The 18,085-nt window shown below is 38.9% G+C and overlaps 1 protein-coding gene across 1 annotated transcript in view; it reads left to right on the top strand.

Annotated features, from left to right (window-relative positions):
• The first annotated feature begins 2,437 nt into the window (after positions 1-2,437).
• LOC100474745 (lithostathine) overlaps positions 2,438-18,085 on the top strand; it is a 179,288-nt gene continuing 163,640 nt past the window's right edge. Inside the window, exon 1 of the mRNA XM_034657280.1 lies at positions 2,438-2,596. Coding sequence (XP_034513171.1) covers positions 2,438-2,596 — 159 coding nt within the window. The remainder of the gene's footprint in view (positions 2,597-18,085) is intronic.

The raw sequence follows: 18,085 nt of genomic DNA, 5'->3' as shown, positions 1-18,085 counted from the left end.
TGTAAATATGAAGCATAATAACTCTGGTTAAGTTAATGACTATGATTAGGTGACTGTGGTTATAGTGAGTACTATATAGTGCTGAGCCTTAAGACTATTACTTATGTCACCACATTGAGACATGTTATGTAGGTGTTACCCATTTTACAGATGGGAAACTTGAGAATTAGGGAGAATCAGGGCTTACTCAAAGCATCAGGTGGTAAGGAGTATAGAGTCAAGTCTCCACCTAATCATGCCTTAAAATCAAAGCCAAAGTAATTTGCTGTTGGAGTATACTACCAAAGATCTAGAGACTTCAGATCTCTCAGTTTCTACTATTTTTATCTTCAGTATGTATACATGATATGCGTGGAGATAGATGATGGACTCTTCTCTGAATGCACTGAGAGTCTTATTAATAGGGTACATTTGGAATATAAGTAGAAACATGAAGATGTATAGATCTGAATTTTCATAGGATGTCAAGGCACCATTGGAAAAATCTTTTCTTCATGTTATCTCTGGTATTTCAAGTGTAAAAGTTAATATTATATCTGCAAAGGCAGACCTCAGAAAAGAAGACAGAGAAAAGTACACAGGGCCATAACATTCCGGTGACCTTGGTCACCACTTTGTAATTTGGGGGTTACTAATAGTACCTGTCTTGAGGAGGGATTGTGAGTATTACATTAGGCAGTGCAGTAATACTCTTAGAACTATGTCTGTCACAGAAGCAAAGGTCAATAAATGTTAGTAATCATTGTCACCGTCATGTTCATCATGAGGATTTCTGTGAAAACACATACAGCCTTCACACAAGCCCACAGTAACCCTCACTCATTCACAGTGGCCAGTTTGACTTTACTGAAATAAATGATAGTGTCTATTTGCACTGGGGTTTTATCCTAAACACCTGTAAACAAGACCCAAGGGTCTTGGTTGGCCTCTGTGCTTAGACATTTTATAGACCATGTAAGTGGCCAGTCTTTTGCCGATGGGGCAGGATATGTGTGCTGTTGGGTGTCACTGTGTTTTAGAAAGTGATGTCCTACGGGGCCAGAAAGGTATTAGTAAGAGTGAGGTAAGGGAACTGATTTACCAATCTGTGCCTTTGTGAAGAGAGTGTATTTGATCTTGGTGTGATGCATGAACTCTACCTCCATCAGGTTTATTTTCCTAAACCAATGCAATCTCAAGATAGTTTTCAAAGTGCTCATTTCTTTTTTCATCCTTTTATGTGGTATATTTTTGATTGTTAAGTTTCTGCCACCTAGTCACTATTCAATCAATGGACATTATCTATTTTATTACTGAAATAAACTTGCTTTTAAGAGTCTACTCTTAGGGGCACCTGGGTGGCTCAGTTGGTTAAGCATCTGCCTTTGGCTCAGGTCATGACCTCAAGGTCCAGGGATCGAGTCCCGAGTTGGGCTCCCTGCTCAGTGGAGAGCCTGCTTCTCCCACTCCCTCTGCCCCTCCCCCTGCTTGTGCACTCTCTCTCCCTCTGTATCAGATAAATAAATAAAATCTTAAAAAAAAAAGAGTTTACTCTTAGAAGGGTCTCATCATTTTATACCCCTGATGCAGAATACAGGGCAACCAGCTGTGATGCTAGGAGTGGTTCCTATGCCACAGTTTCCTTTCAGGTCACAGTGAGCGAGACAGAAGATAAACAGTGATTGCCAGAGAGAAATGAAAACAAAAACAAAAACAAACATGTCTGAAGTCTGGCCCTGAGTGCATGTATCATGCATAGAAAGGTTTATTTCTTCACCTGAACTCCCTATTTCTGAGTGAATGTGATTACTCAACCCCCATGTTAATCATGAGTGCAAAGCTGTGTGCCTGCATCTAGAGACCACAATGGAAAGTGGCACTAGGATAATAGGATTTCTGTCAGCAATTGAACTAAATGACACAGGCCAGTGGTTCCTCTTTGTTAGAACTGGGGCCAGGAGGAGCCGAATGACCCTGATCAGGGAAGGTGGAGCCAGGAGTTAGGCAGTCCTGCAGGATTGTACAGAAAACAGGGAACTAAAGGGGAAAAGCATGACATGGGAGGTGATCCTGCAGGGAGCAGGGCTTTTAGGTCATTTAAACCTATTTCTAATATAAAACAACCAATCCTATGGCTGAGAGCTGGGAGGGAGAGTAGGTGTAGGCTGAGTTCTAGTAGCAATGGAAAACCACAAGGTGTGTCCATGCTCTTGGTCATCACTTCCAGCTCACCGAGCTTGCTCTTTGTGCCAATACTTTACATAAACTACCACACTGAATCCATTTAATAGCACCAAGAGGTAAGATATTTTATCATCCCCATTCTAAAGATGAGGAAATTGAGGTTCAGAGGAATTGAATATTTAACAAAAAGTTACCCCACAAATATAAGGCAAATTAAGGATTTGAAGCCAGGTCTTTCTGCTATCACGGGTGTGATATTTTCAAGAATGGCAGGATGGCAGAGCTCTGTGAATGGCCAGATGAAGAACTCTCCCAGGCTGGAGGCAATGCTAATCACACAACTGTTGGCCTCAGTGGCTTAGAAAATAGTGAAAAAGTTTGCAACATCTCTTACGTGGGGCTGGCATCAGGTCATCATAAGAAGCAAGGACTGGTAAGTTGCACTGGAGGTCCTAGAGGCATAGTCTCATGCTCCACTGCCTCATGCAAGGTAGAGACACAACTTCCCGTCATCCCTCCTTAGAGCTCTTCTGGGTCATCTTGTGATAAGGCAGAGCAACTAAGATCACCGATCTTGAGCCAAAGACTCCCTAGCAGCTTATAGATCTCTCTCAGATAATGATGTCTTCAAAAGCAAATAAAAATATCTCAATATAGTGTGGAGATGCTTATGAAATTGGGCAATAAAACAGACATTTGTCTTGGTGGTTTACGGGGAGACAACAAAGCATAGTGCTCATGTGCAGGTGCTGGAATCAGATTGTTAGGGACTGAAATCCTGGCTTTACTACTCTATAACCTTTGGTGAGTTATTACTCTAAGACTAAGTTTCCTCCTCTGTGAAACAAGAGATAGTAATAGTACCCACTTCATTGGTTTCTTAAGCACATTTAGAGAGTTGAATGAAAAAAATCCGTTGTAAAAATTCACCAACTATTAGTAGAGGTGATGTTCGTGATACTGGGTAGAGATAGCACCTGGAGAAAGGCAACCAGGCCAGAACAAGGGGAGAGCAATGATATATTCTCAAATGGGGATCAGGGCCCTAATTATTCCTGCTCTTTGCTTTTCTATGTCCCTCTCCTACTACTTTAGTCACTGGTTTCCTCTCTGGACCCCTCCTTAGGAACTTTTTAAATTTTTTTCTTTCTTTTTTTTTTTTAAGATTTTATTTATTTATTCGACAGAGATAGAGACAGCCAGCGAGAGAGGGAACACAAAGGGGGAGTGGGAAAGGAAGAAGCAGGCTCATAGCGGAGGAGCCTGATGTGGGGCTCAATCCCATAATGCTGGGATCACGCCCTGAGCCCAAGGCAGACGCTTAACCGCTGTGCCACCCAGGCGCCCCTAAATTTTTTTCTATTGATGAATTAATTAATTCATTCATACATTCTTCATTTATTCATTTAACAAAGTTGTTGAACATCAGTCCTCTTGGGAGGATGCAGGGTCAGTAGGATGATAGTTTCACTTCTAAAGACACAAGTACAAGTTCTGCACTAATATCCGTGTTTTGGAAGATCTGTTATATATATACCTTGTCAAGTTTGGATCCACAAGAATCTGGGAAGGTATTATTCCTATTTGCATATAAGAGAATTAAGACTAGTTACCACATAACTATAAACAAGAATTTCTTGGGCAGGGACTTACTCTGTCTCCACTGAACAATGTCCAAGTGTTTCTCAAGTAGCAGCTGTATTAAGCTATGTGTGACCTGTGCTATAAGAAAACTGTAGCAATGACATGGATGGAGCTAGAGAGTAAAATGCTAAGTGAAATGTCAATCAGAGACAGACAAATACCATATGATTTCACTCATAAGTGGAATTTAAGAAACTGAACAAATGGTCAAAGGGGGAAAAAGGAGTGAAAGAGGAAAACCAAGAAATAANTCATATTAAAGGCTCTAAGAAAACATGTGGGAAAGAAATCTGTTAAACTTTATTTAAACCTGTGTCTTCCTTCCTTCCTTCCTTCCTTCCTTCCTTCCTTCCTTCCTTCCTTCCTTCCTTCCTTCCGAGAGTGCAAGTGGGGAGGGACAAAGGGAGAGAGAATTTTAAGCAGGCTCCATGCCCAGCCATGTGGAGCCCAACATGGGGCTCAATCTCACGATCCTGAGATCACAACCTGAGCTGAAATCAGGAGTCAGATGGTTAACTAATGAGGAAGCCAGGTGCCCCAGAATTTTTTAACTATAGAGAACAAATTGGTGGTTACCAGAGGGGAGGTGGGTGGGAGGATGGGTGAAATAGGTGATGGGGATTAAGAGGGCACTTGTTCTGATGAGCACTGGATGATGTGTGGAAGTGCTGAATCACTATATCGTTCACCTGAAACTAATGTAACACTGTATGTTAACTATGCTGGAATTAAAATAATATTAGAAAAAAGAAAACTGTAAGCTTGGTATTGAGTTTAAGGTAGAGGAAAAAATTCTCATCAGGATGAAATAATCACTGAAACCTTAATTGAGAAGGTGGGATTGAAACTATAATTTGGAGGAAGAGAAGAAAAATTTTTGTTTCTCTGATCGGAAAAACATAAATTCCATAAATCTGTTACCTGAAGTAAATTTAAATGACTTATTAAAAAACGGGTGATTGTTCATTGTGCCAGAGAGATCATGTGTCCAATTGCTGATAAACAGATGAAATTCAATATAATTATCAGCTAGGCTCTGTTTAGTTGCTTGTTTATTGCTATGTAAGCAATCAAGTTTTAAATAAAACATGGAAAGAGAAATGCCAAGTGCTGCCAAAAGAAATAAATCAAATTTAATTAGTTTCCAGGTACACACCTCTTATTTAGGCCCCCAGCTGGCTTTCTCTCTTGCCCCTGTCAATGTGAAGAATGGGGAATGACCAAGTTAACACAGATACTCAGAGGGCAAAGACAAACAGGTGTACTTCCCAGAGTTGAGAGAAAAAAAATAGTTTTGCTGATAGGTTTATAAAATTAGACTTTTATGCATTTTAAGGGAGTGGGTGCAGTTCCCTATAATGCTTATTCTGAAGTAATCAGGAAAATAATTAGCTACTTTACATAATTATTATCAGTTGATGATATAATTGTGTAGTAATAGAAAGCATGCCATTGATTATTACCTCATGAATGAAAAACACATTTTTCTCTAAATTAGCTTCATTCAAAGCAGCAGAAAACACAAAACACATAGCTGAAATGTGACATAATGTTAGAAACATTTTAATCCATGTCACTCTTTCTCTGATGTTTAAAAATCAAACCAGCTCATTCACATTGTATGATGGCAGACCAAGAGCATCTTTCTCATTCTGTGTGTGCATGATACACAAAAATATGGGAGAAAACAAATGTTCTATTGAATAAATTTACCCTTGCTTCTTTATGAAACTGAAGATGACAGGAATTCACCTTTAACAAAATATATCCTTACTAGGCATAAATATGTTTTTAATTCATAAAATGTGCAAAAGTCTCTCTTTTGTCTTGTTTCTGAACATTGCTTAGTGCTGCATATTTTCCCCCAGATTTTTTATCTGTGAAATGCAGTGGCTCTTTTACATATTCCTAGTCTCATGAAAATTTAAGGTTACAGGACCTAAGTGAGTAATATTCTATTTAACTTGACATTCAGGCTGCAAACAGCCCCTGGATCTATCAAATTTTTGGTTTATTTTCCTATCTCTTTTAGTTATATGAGGGACTAAAATTTTATATCCAAATGGAAAGCTTTGTAGCAAGTCAGATAATTAAGATAAATAAGGTAGAGTATAATGGTGATTTTTTTAAAACAAAATATGCACTTTGTATTATTTTGGTATTAATATGTTCTCTCAAATTATTCTTTAAAATAGAATGATTTTAAGACACTTCTACCTGTGAGATAACCTGGAGAATTTCCAAGTAAAAGTTTATTCTTTTAATTCTGTGCTTCCCATGTATTTGTGCACTGCACAACCGCAAACTTTATTAAACAAGGTTAAGTGTGGTGGTGTCCAGGCTGGCTGGAGCCAAGGTAAATTAATTATGATTAAGCAGAGCTGAATTTTTATTTTGCAGGAAAAAATATTCTAAAGATGAAACCCAGAAAAAACTGGATAGTTGATGAGGTATTTATAAGATCGTGATTAGAGGTGAGGAGGGGACAGAAACGGAAAGAGGGGAGAGGAAGAAAAAAAAGGGGAGCTGTGTTCTAGGATCCAAGTGGGAGTTGGTGAGATCAGGAAATGGAGTAGTTGTCAGTAGTTGTCATTGCATCTCTGCAAATAGACCAGAGCCCAACAAGGAGGGATGGGAGGACAGGGCTAGAAGCACCTCAGATGAAGACACTAGACACCACTGTGCAATGAGGTTATACACGATGCCACTGACACGACTGCAAGAAGACATGCATTATAAAATTCTAACCTGTGGTTTGTATTTGAAACCCTGTTTTATATTCATCCTTTTTTAAAATCTACAAATAATTTCAAAAACTAAAGGATGCAGATAATTGATAATGTTATCAAGTATTTCTGGTTCTATATCTTCTGAGTAAGCTCTGGATTCCTCGGGTGAGGTCATGTAACTAGTCCTGGCCAATAAGTCAGAAACAGAAGAATCATGTATACATTTGAGGCTGGGCCATTAACTGCTGATTCAAGACCTTCCAGAAGTCTCCCTTCCCTCTGCAACAGTGACCTGCTCTATTAACCTTGGTTCCTGAGACAGCAAGGTCACAGCCTCCCACCAATATGCAGTGGGTGTGTAATGTGAATTATCAATAAATCTTTGCTATTTTAAGCTACTGAAATCTTGGGGTCTGCTCTTAGCAGCATAACCTAGGCTATCCAACAGAAATATGCTCCCTAATTATGTTTTTAGATTTTCCAGTTTCTAGGCCAGTTTTGATTGGGTTAGAACATTATTTTAATAAGCTTATTCTCCTCTCTAAAAGAGTAAGATGCTAAGTCGTGCTTCAGGTTCCAAAATCTGATGGCTTATCATCACCTAAAATGTCCATTCCATATGGCTCTCTGGTTACAGTAGATTCTTATATTCTCTCTCCCTCTCTCATACCTGGTTTTTGGCTACTTCTCCAGGTTTTCCTATCCTCATTAGTTATCAATGGTTATTCTACCAGTCTGACTCTTTTCTAGGACCAGAGCCTCCCTGGAAAGTCTACTTTAAGTCAGTAAGCCTCACTGCCTCTATTCACCACAGCCAGTCTAGAATTCTGCCCCTCTTGTCAGCCCAGGTTTTTAAAGTTCTGCTTTCTTTAGACAGAGTTTCCAAACCTATCACTAGCAGGGAGTCTGATTCCTGGCTGAATGATATGCCTAGCTGAAAGCATCAGTGCCAGCCAGTGCTAGAACAGGGACCGTGAGCACAGTGCTCTCTTGAACTTGGTGCTTTTCCCATGTAGCTGTGCCCCGAGAGCCAAGCACTGAAGCTAGATCCATTTTCCAAATGTTGACTTCACCATGGTGCTCAGTTCTGGGCTAGATCACGGATGTTTCTTCTTTCATGCTGGTTCCATATGGTAAATGTGACCCCTGAGGACTTAGAAGCAAGTTCAGAAGATAATTCCTGATGACTGAACCTGGAGGTAGAGAGCTTATTAAATAGCTCAACAATGAGCATTAATAGCAAGGTCAGGAGAGAGAAAAAGAGAAAGAACCTCAGGTTCTGAATGCTCAGAATCAAGAGGTAGGCTGGCCAAAGCCCAGGCTTGGAGCCCAGCAAGTTAATACAAAACAGGTGGCTGCACTTAGAATACAGGGACTTGGGACACTGGGCCAGGAACTTAGAAAAGATCTTAGCTCTTCAGATCCCAAGGGAACTTAGACAGATATGCAAGATAAAAGCACAGTCAATTATTTTGGAAGGAAAAGTAAAACAGCGAAGATTGATAAGGGAGCACGTGATACAGCAACTGTATTTTTGGCTCTAGCCTCTTCTTTAGACCAATGTTTCTTAAAGTGATGGCCATATATCAGTTACCTCACTATCGCTGGGGGAGAGGGGCTGACAATATGAATAAATGGATCTATTAAATAATAACACCTAGATAATGCAGATGAACACGAGAAGATTCTATTTCCCACTAAGAAAGACATGATGCCCTTTGTCCAGGAGTCTAAAACTGAATTGGGCAGAGAGAAGTACAATGAAGTATTAAATATGTACATAGATGAAATAGAGTTTACAATACATGCAAAGAATAAAATAATTTCTGGAAGCATTCCTTTTCTTGAAGCTTTCAGGTTTCAACATGCCAGGAGAGGAGAAAGGTCAAATGTGAGAAAAAGATAGTTAAATGAGGCAATCTTTGATTAAAAGAAAAAGGAGAGAGAGAGAGAATTTTATGGGAACACAAAGGAAGGGATATTTATTTCAAGTTAAGAGAATATGTTAAGATTTTATTAAAAAGGATCTTTAAGGTGAGCTTTTTAGAAGAGGATACTGTGGGAAAGGAAGGTATTCTGAGAGGAGGAAAGAGTCTAATTAAAGGCACAACAGTGGGAAAAAGTTGCATAGGGTAATCTCCTAAGCTATTGGCTTCCAAATGTTGTTTCACAGAATTATGCCATACTTGCTACTAACAGGTAGTTTATTTTAAAAGACTCCTGGATTCCAGATATGTGGATTTTGGATTAATGGTTGAAGTTGGTCCCAGGGAATTATACTTCGGAAAATTCCTCATATCCATCAGGAATCTTTGCGGCAAGGAGTTGAGTCTACTTCAGAGGCATTAAGAAGACATTCATTTGAGAAAAACCTGTGTAATGGCAGCATTATTCATAGCAGCCTGAAAGTGAAAGCAATCCAAATGTCCAACAACTGTTAAATGAATAAACAGAGCCATGGAATAGAGCATCACTTAGTAAAAAGAACCAAAGTATTGATACATGTTACAACATTGTTAACTTCAAACATTAGTGAATAAACATTAGTGAAAAAAAGCCAGGTGCGAACAACCACATATTACAAGATTGTATTATATGAAATATCCAAAAAAGCAAATCTATATAACCCAGAGAGAAAGAAAATTAATAGTTGTCTATGGCTGGGGGGTTAGAACCAGGATTAACCACAAATAGACATAAGGAATTTGGGGGGAAATGTTCGAAAACTGGAGTATGGTGAATGACGCACACCAATCTCTGTAAACTTACCCAAAAATATCACTGAATTGTACACTGAAAATTGTAAATATTATGACATGGAGATTTTACCTCAAAAAACTGTTCAAAAACTACCCTGTCTACTCACAGCATTGCAGCTTGGAGGGAGCCTGCCAAAACACCCCAAACTACAGCACAGAAGTGCTGCCACCACCATGTTGCCCTAGACACCATAGCAGCACTAGCACCGGACCTCTCCCCGATACCTGGGGTGCTCCACACATGCCTCTCCTACTCGACTTTCCAAAGCCCTAATGCAGAGTCGAGGGTGGGTGTGGCGCTCAGCAGCCCCGAGGGGGCACCGAGGGAGGCTGGGAACATGAGTGTCTGACATTGGCTACTTCTGTACTGGCAAGCAGTGTCTACGTCCCAGCAAAGCTCATCTGTAGAAAATCTCTAATCATAGCAAGGATCCTTAGAAGTGAGGCAACTGAACTTCTCGTGAGTTTCTGACAGACAGGCAGCTTTAGGGACCAGTATACCGTACTGTAAGTTCCTCTGGGGGTATGTTTTCTGATATTTGTTTTGTTTTGTTTTGTTTTTTTACCCAAGGAACTGATGGGGCTGGAATGTAGCTAGAAGAAGGGGCATTAGGGAAAAAGTAAAGTGCGTGTGGGGGCAATTCCAAAGGGAGAGGGCAAGCTTCAAAAGTGCTAAAGTAACCAACGAGTTGGATGCCTCTGGTCTCTCTTAACATTTATGAAAGAAGGGCACACGCTTCCAGAGGACAAGCCCCCCCAGACCCAACACACTCGATGCTCAAGTTTTCAGAACAATTCCATCATTGAAGACTACATGTCAGAAAGACTGAAATGTGATAAATTTCAGAAAGGAAAATGACAAAGTCATAGTGAAAAAACACATTGTAAATAGGTAACAGAAATTCCATACATGTGCAAATAAATGTTATTTTATATGAACATCCATCACTTTATGTGATGAACATTTAACTATAAATGTACCTAAGACTCAAGGAATGTGATCATCTTTGTAGATTTACCACCGTAATTCTTTTTAATAACAAGGCTTTACCATTTGATTTCTATGTGACACTGAACCACATTTATGACACAAAACTATAGTCACGTCAACTATTTTGGCCTTTTAAGAAGTAATGAGATTAGAAATCATAGAGATGGGGTACCTGGACTTGAGATCTGGGAAAATTTTGACAAGGAAAAGTAGAGAAGAAAGGATTCTGAGCAGTGGAGTTAGTTCACACAAATGCACCAGGAGGATGCAGAGCAAGTGAAGAAATAGCAAATAGCCTTGCAGTCACATTTTCTTTCCCTTTTAAAGGTATCAAAGTACTTTCTTCTAAGTTGTCCTGATACCTAACATCCTAAGTGCCTCTGAATGCGTCTATTGTTTATATTTATTCCACTTATTGCATATCAGAGCTACTCTGACACCTACATTTCTTATAACCTTTATTTCAAAGCATTTGACATCCTAGTTGGTTTTGAATACTTGAAATAACATGCATTATTCTAGAATGCAGTGAAAGAGAAGAAATATGCATCCGAATTACCAGAGAAAGTATATAATATGCTTTCCTTGTACAGCTGGAAATGAAAACCAAATTTTCCTGACTACAAATGTGAAAGCACTAGAAGATTCAGTAGTTACTTTTAAGACTGAGAAAAGAGATGTTTAAGCTGGAAATGATGAAAGGCTTTTTAATTAAAGCAGCACGAAAGATGGCTCTGCAATTTATTCTATATTCATCATATACTCCTTCCTAACTTCAGTAAATCCTGGGGAGGTTGTGAAGCNAAGGTAAAAAAAAAAGATAGGGGGCCAAGTAGCTCAGGAATGTTTTCTTTTGCAATCATTTGTTCACGTACCATATTATGTGATGGGAAATTAGGAACCAAAAATGTACTCCTGCAAACACCTTCTTACTGCCTTCGGTCTCTTATACCAGATCCCCCCTTAGAGCATGCATACTCCAGTTTCTGCATAGAAGTTCATGTTTCCTCTTTCTAATCTTTTATCCCTACAATAATTCTCCCTACATTTAAATTCTATCCATTCTTTAAGGTCCACCCTAAAACCCAACCTCTCCAATCAATTTTGTTCCTTACTTCCATAGATCTTATAGAATGTACAGATATCATCAATTTGACATATGCATGTGCTTTATCTCAGTTCTGTCATCATCTAAGAATTTTAGGTGAATTATCCTTATCTCCTAAGCATTAATGAGTATCCTGTTCATGAAGGAACTCTGTCTTCCACTGCTTTTATTNGCTTGTTTATTGCTATGTAAGCAATCAAGTTTTAAATAAAACATGGAAAGAGAAATGCCAAGTGCTGCCAAAAGAAATAAATCAAATTTAATTAGTTTCCAGGTACACACCTCTTATTTAGGCCCCCAGCTGGCTTTCTCTCTTGCCCCTGTCAATGTGAAGAATGGGGAATGACCAAGTTAACACAGATACTCAGAGGGCAAAGACAAACAGGTGTACTTCCCAGAGTTGAGAGAAAAAAAATAGTTTTGCTGATAGGTTTATAAAATTAGACTTTTATGCATTTTAAGGGAGTGGGTGCAGTTCCCTATAATGCTTATTCTGAAGTAATCAGGAAAATAATTAGCTACTTTACATAATTATTATCAGTTGATGATATAATTGTGTAGTAATAGAAAGCATGCCATTATTACCTCATGAATGAAAAACACATTTTTCTCTAAATTAGCTTCATTCAAAGCAGCAGAAAACACAAAACACATAGCTGAAATGTGACATAATGTTAGAAACATTTTAATCCATGTCACTCTTTCTCTGATGTTTAAAAATCAAACCAGCTCATTCACATTGTATGATGGCAGACCAAGAGCATCTTTCTCATTCTGTGTGTGCATGATACACAAAAATATGGGAGAAAACAAATGTTCTATTGAATAAATTTACCCTTGCTTCTTTATGAAACTGAAGATGACAGGAATTCACCTTTAACAAAATATATCCTTACTAGGCATAAATATGTTTTTAATTCATAAAATGTGCAAAAGTCTCTCTTTTGTCTTGTTTCTGAACATTGCTTAGTGCTGCATATTTTCCCCCAGATTTTTTATCTGTGAAATGCAGTGGCTCTTTTACATATTCCTAGTCTCATGAAAATTTAAGGTTACAGGACCTAAGTGAGTAATATTCTATTTAACTTGACATTCAGGCTGCAAACAGCCCCTGGATCTATCAAATTTTTGGTTTATTTTCCTATCTCTTTTAGTTATATGAGGGACTAAAATTTTATATCCAAATGGAAAGCTTTGTAGCAAGTCAGATAATTAAGATAAATAAGGTAGAGTATAATGGTGATTTTTTTAAAACAAAATATGCACTTTGTATTATTTTGGTATTAATATGTTCTCTCAAATTATTCTTTAAAATAGAATGATTTTAAGACACTTCTACCTGTGAGATAACCTGGAGAATTTCCAAGTAAAAGTTTATTCTTTTAATTCTGTGCTTCCCATGTATTTGTGCACTGCACAACCGCAAACTTTATTAAACAAGGTTAAGTGTGGTGGTGTCCAGGCTGGCTGGAGCCAAGGTAAATTAATTATGATTAAGCAGAGCTGAATTTTTATTTTGCAGGAAAAAATATTCTAAAGATGAAACCCAGAAAAAACTGGATAGTTGATGAGGTATTTATAAGATCGTGATTAGAGGTGAGGAGGGGACAGAAACGGAAAGAGGGGAGAGGAAGAAAAAAAAGGGGAGCTGTGTTCTAGGATCCAAGTGGGAGTTGGTGAGATCAGGAAATGGAGTAGTTGTCAGTAGTTGTCATTGCATCTCTGCAAATAGACCAGAGCCCAACAAGGAGGGATGGGAGGACAGGGCTAGAAGCACCTCAGATGAAGACACTAGACACCACTGTGCAATGAGGTTATACACGATGCCACTGACACGACTGCAAGAAGACATGCATTATAAAATTCTAACCTGTGGTTTGTATTTGAAACCCTGTTTTATATTCATCCTTTTTTAAAATCTACAAATAATTTCAAAAACTAAAGGATGCAGATAATTGATAATGTTATCAAGTATTTCTGGTTCTATATCTTCTGAGTAAGCTCTGGATTCCTCGGGTGAGGTCATGTAACTAGTCCTGGCCAATAAGTCAGAAACAGAAGAATCATGTATACATTTGAGGCTGGGCCATTAACTGCTGATTCAAGACCTTCCAGAAGTCTCCCTTCCCTCTGCAACAGTGACCTGCTCTATTAACCTTGGTTCCTGAGACAGCAAGGTCACAGCCTCCCACCAATATGCAGTGGGTGTGTAATGTGAATTATCAATAAATCTTTGCTATTTTAAGCTACTGAAATCTTGGGGTCTGCTCTTAGCAGCATAACCTAGGCTATCCAACAGAAATATGCTCCCTAATTATGTTTTTAGATTTTCCAGTTTCTAGGCCAGTTTTGATTGGGTTAGAACATTATTTTAATAAGCTTATTCTCCTCTCTAAAAGAGTAAGATGCTAAGTCGTGCTTCAGGTTCCAAAATCTGATGGCTTATCATCACCTAAAATGTCCATTCCATATGGCTCTCTGGTTACAGTAGATTCTTATATTCTCTCTCCCTCTCTCATACCTGGTTTTTGGCTACTTCTCCAGGTTTTCCTATCCTCATTAGTTATCAATGGTTATTCTACCAGTCTGACTCTTTTCTAGGACCAGAGCCTCCCTGGAAAGTCTACTTTAAGTCAGTAAGCCTCACTGCCTCTATTCACCACAGCCAGTCTAGAATTCTGCCCCTCTTGTCAGCCCAGGTTTTTAAAGTTCTGCTTTCTTTAGACAGAGTTTCCAAACCTATCACTAGCAGGGAGTCTGATTCCTGGCTGAATGATATGCCTAGCTGAAAGCATCAGTGCCAGCCAGTGCTAGAACAGGGACCGTGAGCACAGTGCTCTCTTGAACTTGGTGCTTTTCCCATGTAGCTGTGCCCCGAGAGCCAAGCACTGAAGCTAGATCCATTTTCCAAATGTTGACTTCACCATGGTGCTCAGTTCTGGGCTAGATCACGGATGTTTCTTCTTTCATGCTGGTTCCATATGGTAAATGTGACCCCTGAGGACTTAGAAGCAAGTTCAGAAGATAATTCCTGATGACTGAACCTGGAGGTAGAGAGCTTATTAAATAGCTCAACAATGAGCATTAATAGCAAGGTCAGGAGAGAGAAAAAGAGAAAGAACCTCAGGTTCTGAATGCTCAGAATCAAGAGGTAGGCTGGCCAAAGCCCAGGCTTGGAGCCCAGCAAGTTAATACAAAACAGGTGGCTGCACTTAGAATACAGGGACTTGGGACACTGGGCCAGGAACTTAGAAAAGATCTTAGCTCTTCAGATCCCAAGGGAACTTAGACAGATATGCAAGATAAAAGCACAGTCAATTATTTTGGAAGGAAAAGTAAAACAGCGAAGATTGATAAGGGAGCACGTGATACAGCAACTGTATTTTTGGCTCTAGCCTCTTCTTTAGACCAATGTTTCTTAAAGTGATGGCCATATATCAGTTACCTCACTATCGCTGGGGGAGAGGGGCTGACAATATGAATAAATGGATCTATTAAATAATAACACCTAGATAATGCAGATGAACACGAGAAGATTCTATTTCCCACTAAGAAAGACATGATGCCCTTTGTCCAGGAGTCTAAAACTGAATTGGGCAGAGAGAAGTACAATGAAGTATTAAATATGTACATAGATGAAATAGAGTTTACAATACATGCAAAGAATAAAATAATTTCTGGAAGCATTCCTTTTCTTGAAGCTTTCAGGTTTCAACATGCCAGGAGAGGAGAAAGGTCAAATGTGAGAAAAAGATAGTTAAATGAGGCAATCTTTGATTAAAAGAAAAAGGAGAGAGAGAGAGAATTTTATGGGAACACAAAGGAAGGGATATTTATTTCAAGTTAAGAGAATATGTTAAGATTTTATTAAAAAGGATCTTTAAGGTGAGCTTTTTAGAAGAGGATACTGTGGGAAAGGAAGGTATTCTGAGAGGAGGAAAGAGTCTAATTAAAGGCACAACAGTGGGAAAAAGTTGCATAGGGTAATCTCCTAAGCTATTGGCTTCCAAATGTTGTTTCACAGAATTATGCCATACTTGCTACTAACAGGTAGTTTATTTTAAAAGACTCCTGGATTCCAGATATGTGGATTTTGGATTAATGGTTGAAGTTGGTCCCAGGGAATTATACTTCGGAAAATTCCTCATATCCATCAGGAATCTTTGCGGCAAGGAGTTGAGTCTACTTCAGAGGCATTAAGAAGACATTCATTTGAGAAAAACCTGTGTAATGGCAGCATTATTCATAGCAGCCTGAAAGTGAAAGCAATCCAAATGTCCAACAACTGTTAAATGAATAAACAGAGCCATGGAATAGAGCATCACTTAGTAAAAAGAACCAAAGTATTGATACATGTTACAACATTGTTAACTTCAAACATTAGTGAATAAACATTAGTGAAAAAAAGCCAGGTGCGAACAACCACATATTACAAGATTGTATTATATGAAATATCCAAAAAAGCAAATCTATATAACCCAGAGAGAAAGAAAATTAATAGTTGTCTATGGCTGGGGGGTTAGAACCAGGATTAACCACAAATAGACATAAGGAATTTGGGGGGAAATGTTCGAAAACTGGAGTATGGTGAATGACGCACACCAATCTCTGTAAACTTACCCAAAAATATCACTGAATTGTACACTGAAAATTGTAAATATTATGACATGGAGATTTTACCTCAAAAAACTGTTCAAAAACTACCCTGTCTACTCACAGCATTGCAGCTTGGAGGGAGCCTGCCAAAACACCCCAAACTACAGCACAGAAGTGCTGCCACCACCATGTTGCCCTAGACACCATAGCAGCACTAGCACCGGACCTCTCCCCGATACCTGGGGTGCTCCACACATGCCTCTCCTACTCGACTTTCCAAAGCCCTAATGCAGAGTCGAGGGTGGGTGTGGCGCTCAGCAGCCCCGAGGGGGCACCGAGGGAGGCTGGGAACATGAGTGTCTGACATTGGCTACTTCTGTACTGGCAAGCAGTGTCTACGTCCCAGCAAAGCTCATCTGTAGAAAATCTCTAATCATAGCAAGGATCCTTAGAAGTGAGGCAACTGAACTTCTCGTGAGTTTCTGACAGACAGGCAGCTTTAGGGACCAGTATACCGTACTGTAAGTTCCTCTGGGGGTATGTTTTCTGATATTTGTTTTGTTTTGTTTTGTTTTTTTACCCAAGGAACTGATGGGGCTGGAATGTAGCTAGAAGAAGGGGCATTAGGGAAAAAGTAAAGTGCGTGTGGGGGCAATTCCAAAGGGAGAGGGCAAGCTTCAAAAGTGCTAAAGTAACCAACGAGTTGGATGCCTCTGGTCTCTCTTAACATTTATGAAAGAAGGGCACACGCTTCCAGAGGACAAGCCCCCCCAGACCCAACACACTCGATGCTCAAGTTTTCAGAACAATTCCATCATTGAAGACTACATGTCAGAAAGACTGAAATGTGATAAATTTCAGAAAGGAAAATGACAAAGTCATAGTGAAAAAACACATTGTAAATAGGTAACAGAAATTCCATACATGTGCAAATAAATGTTATTTTATATGAACATCCATCACTTTATGTGATGAACATTTAACTATAAATGTACCTAAGACTCAAGGAATGTGATCATCTTTGTAGATTTACCACCGTAATTCTTTTTAATAACAAGGCTTTACCATTTGATTTCTATGTGACACTGAACCACATTTATGACACAAAACTATAGTCACGTCAACTATTTTGGCCTTTTAAGAAGTAATGAGATTAGAAATCATAGAGATGGGGTACCTGGACTTGAGATCTGGGAAAATTTTGACAAGGAAAAGTAGAGAAGAAAGGATTCTGAGCAGTGGAGTTAGTTCACACAAATGCACCAGGAGGATGCAGAGCAAGTGAAGAAATAGCAAATAGCCTTGCAGTCACATTTTCTTTCCCTTTTAAAGGTATCAAAGTACTTTCTTCTAAGTTGTCCTGATACCTAACATCCTAAGTGCCTCTGAATGCGTCTATTGTTTATATTTATTCCACTTATTGCATATCAGAGCTACTCTGACACCTACATTTCTTATAACCTTTATTTCAAAGCATTTGACATCCTAGTTGGTTTTGAATACTTGAAATAACATGCATTATTCTAGAATGCAGTGAAAGAGAAGAAATATGCATCCGAATTACCAGAGAAAGTATATAATATGCTTTCCTTGTACAGCTGGAAATGAAAACCAAATTTTCCTGACTACAAATGTGAAAGCACTAGAAGATTCAGTAGTTACTTTTAAGACTGAGAAAAGAGATGTTTAAGCTGGAAATGATGAAAGGCTTTTTAATTAAAGCAGCACGAAAGATGGCTCTGCAATTTATTCTATATTCATCATATACTCCTTCCTAACTTCAGTAAATCCTGGGGAGGTTGTGAAGCCAAGTGCTCCATTCCCTGTGCCAATCTTGGTTGCTAAATGTTTTCCATTCATTATAATGCATCGTCTGTAAGAGTCGCCCAATTTCTCTATGTCCTTTCTACTCTTTGGACTGCAGTGATTGTGAATGGGTCTGGATAATAGTGCCTACTTTCCCCTCTCCCTTTCTGTCCTACTTTCAAAGATAAGAGTTGGTTGTTACCATCATAAATAGGGATGGCATGCAAACACAAGAGAGCTTTTCGGTGAGCAGTTTATTTCATCTAGAAGGGTAGAAAGCCCCCATACA

Source organism: Ailuropoda melanoleuca, chromosome 4, assembly GCF_002007445.2.
Source record: "Ailuropoda melanoleuca isolate Jingjing chromosome 4, ASM200744v2, whole genome shotgun sequence".
In the NCBI taxonomy this organism is placed as follows: Eukaryota; Metazoa; Chordata; class Mammalia; order Carnivora; family Ursidae; genus Ailuropoda; species Ailuropoda melanoleuca.
This window is presented reverse-complemented; position numbering and strand designations above follow the sequence as displayed.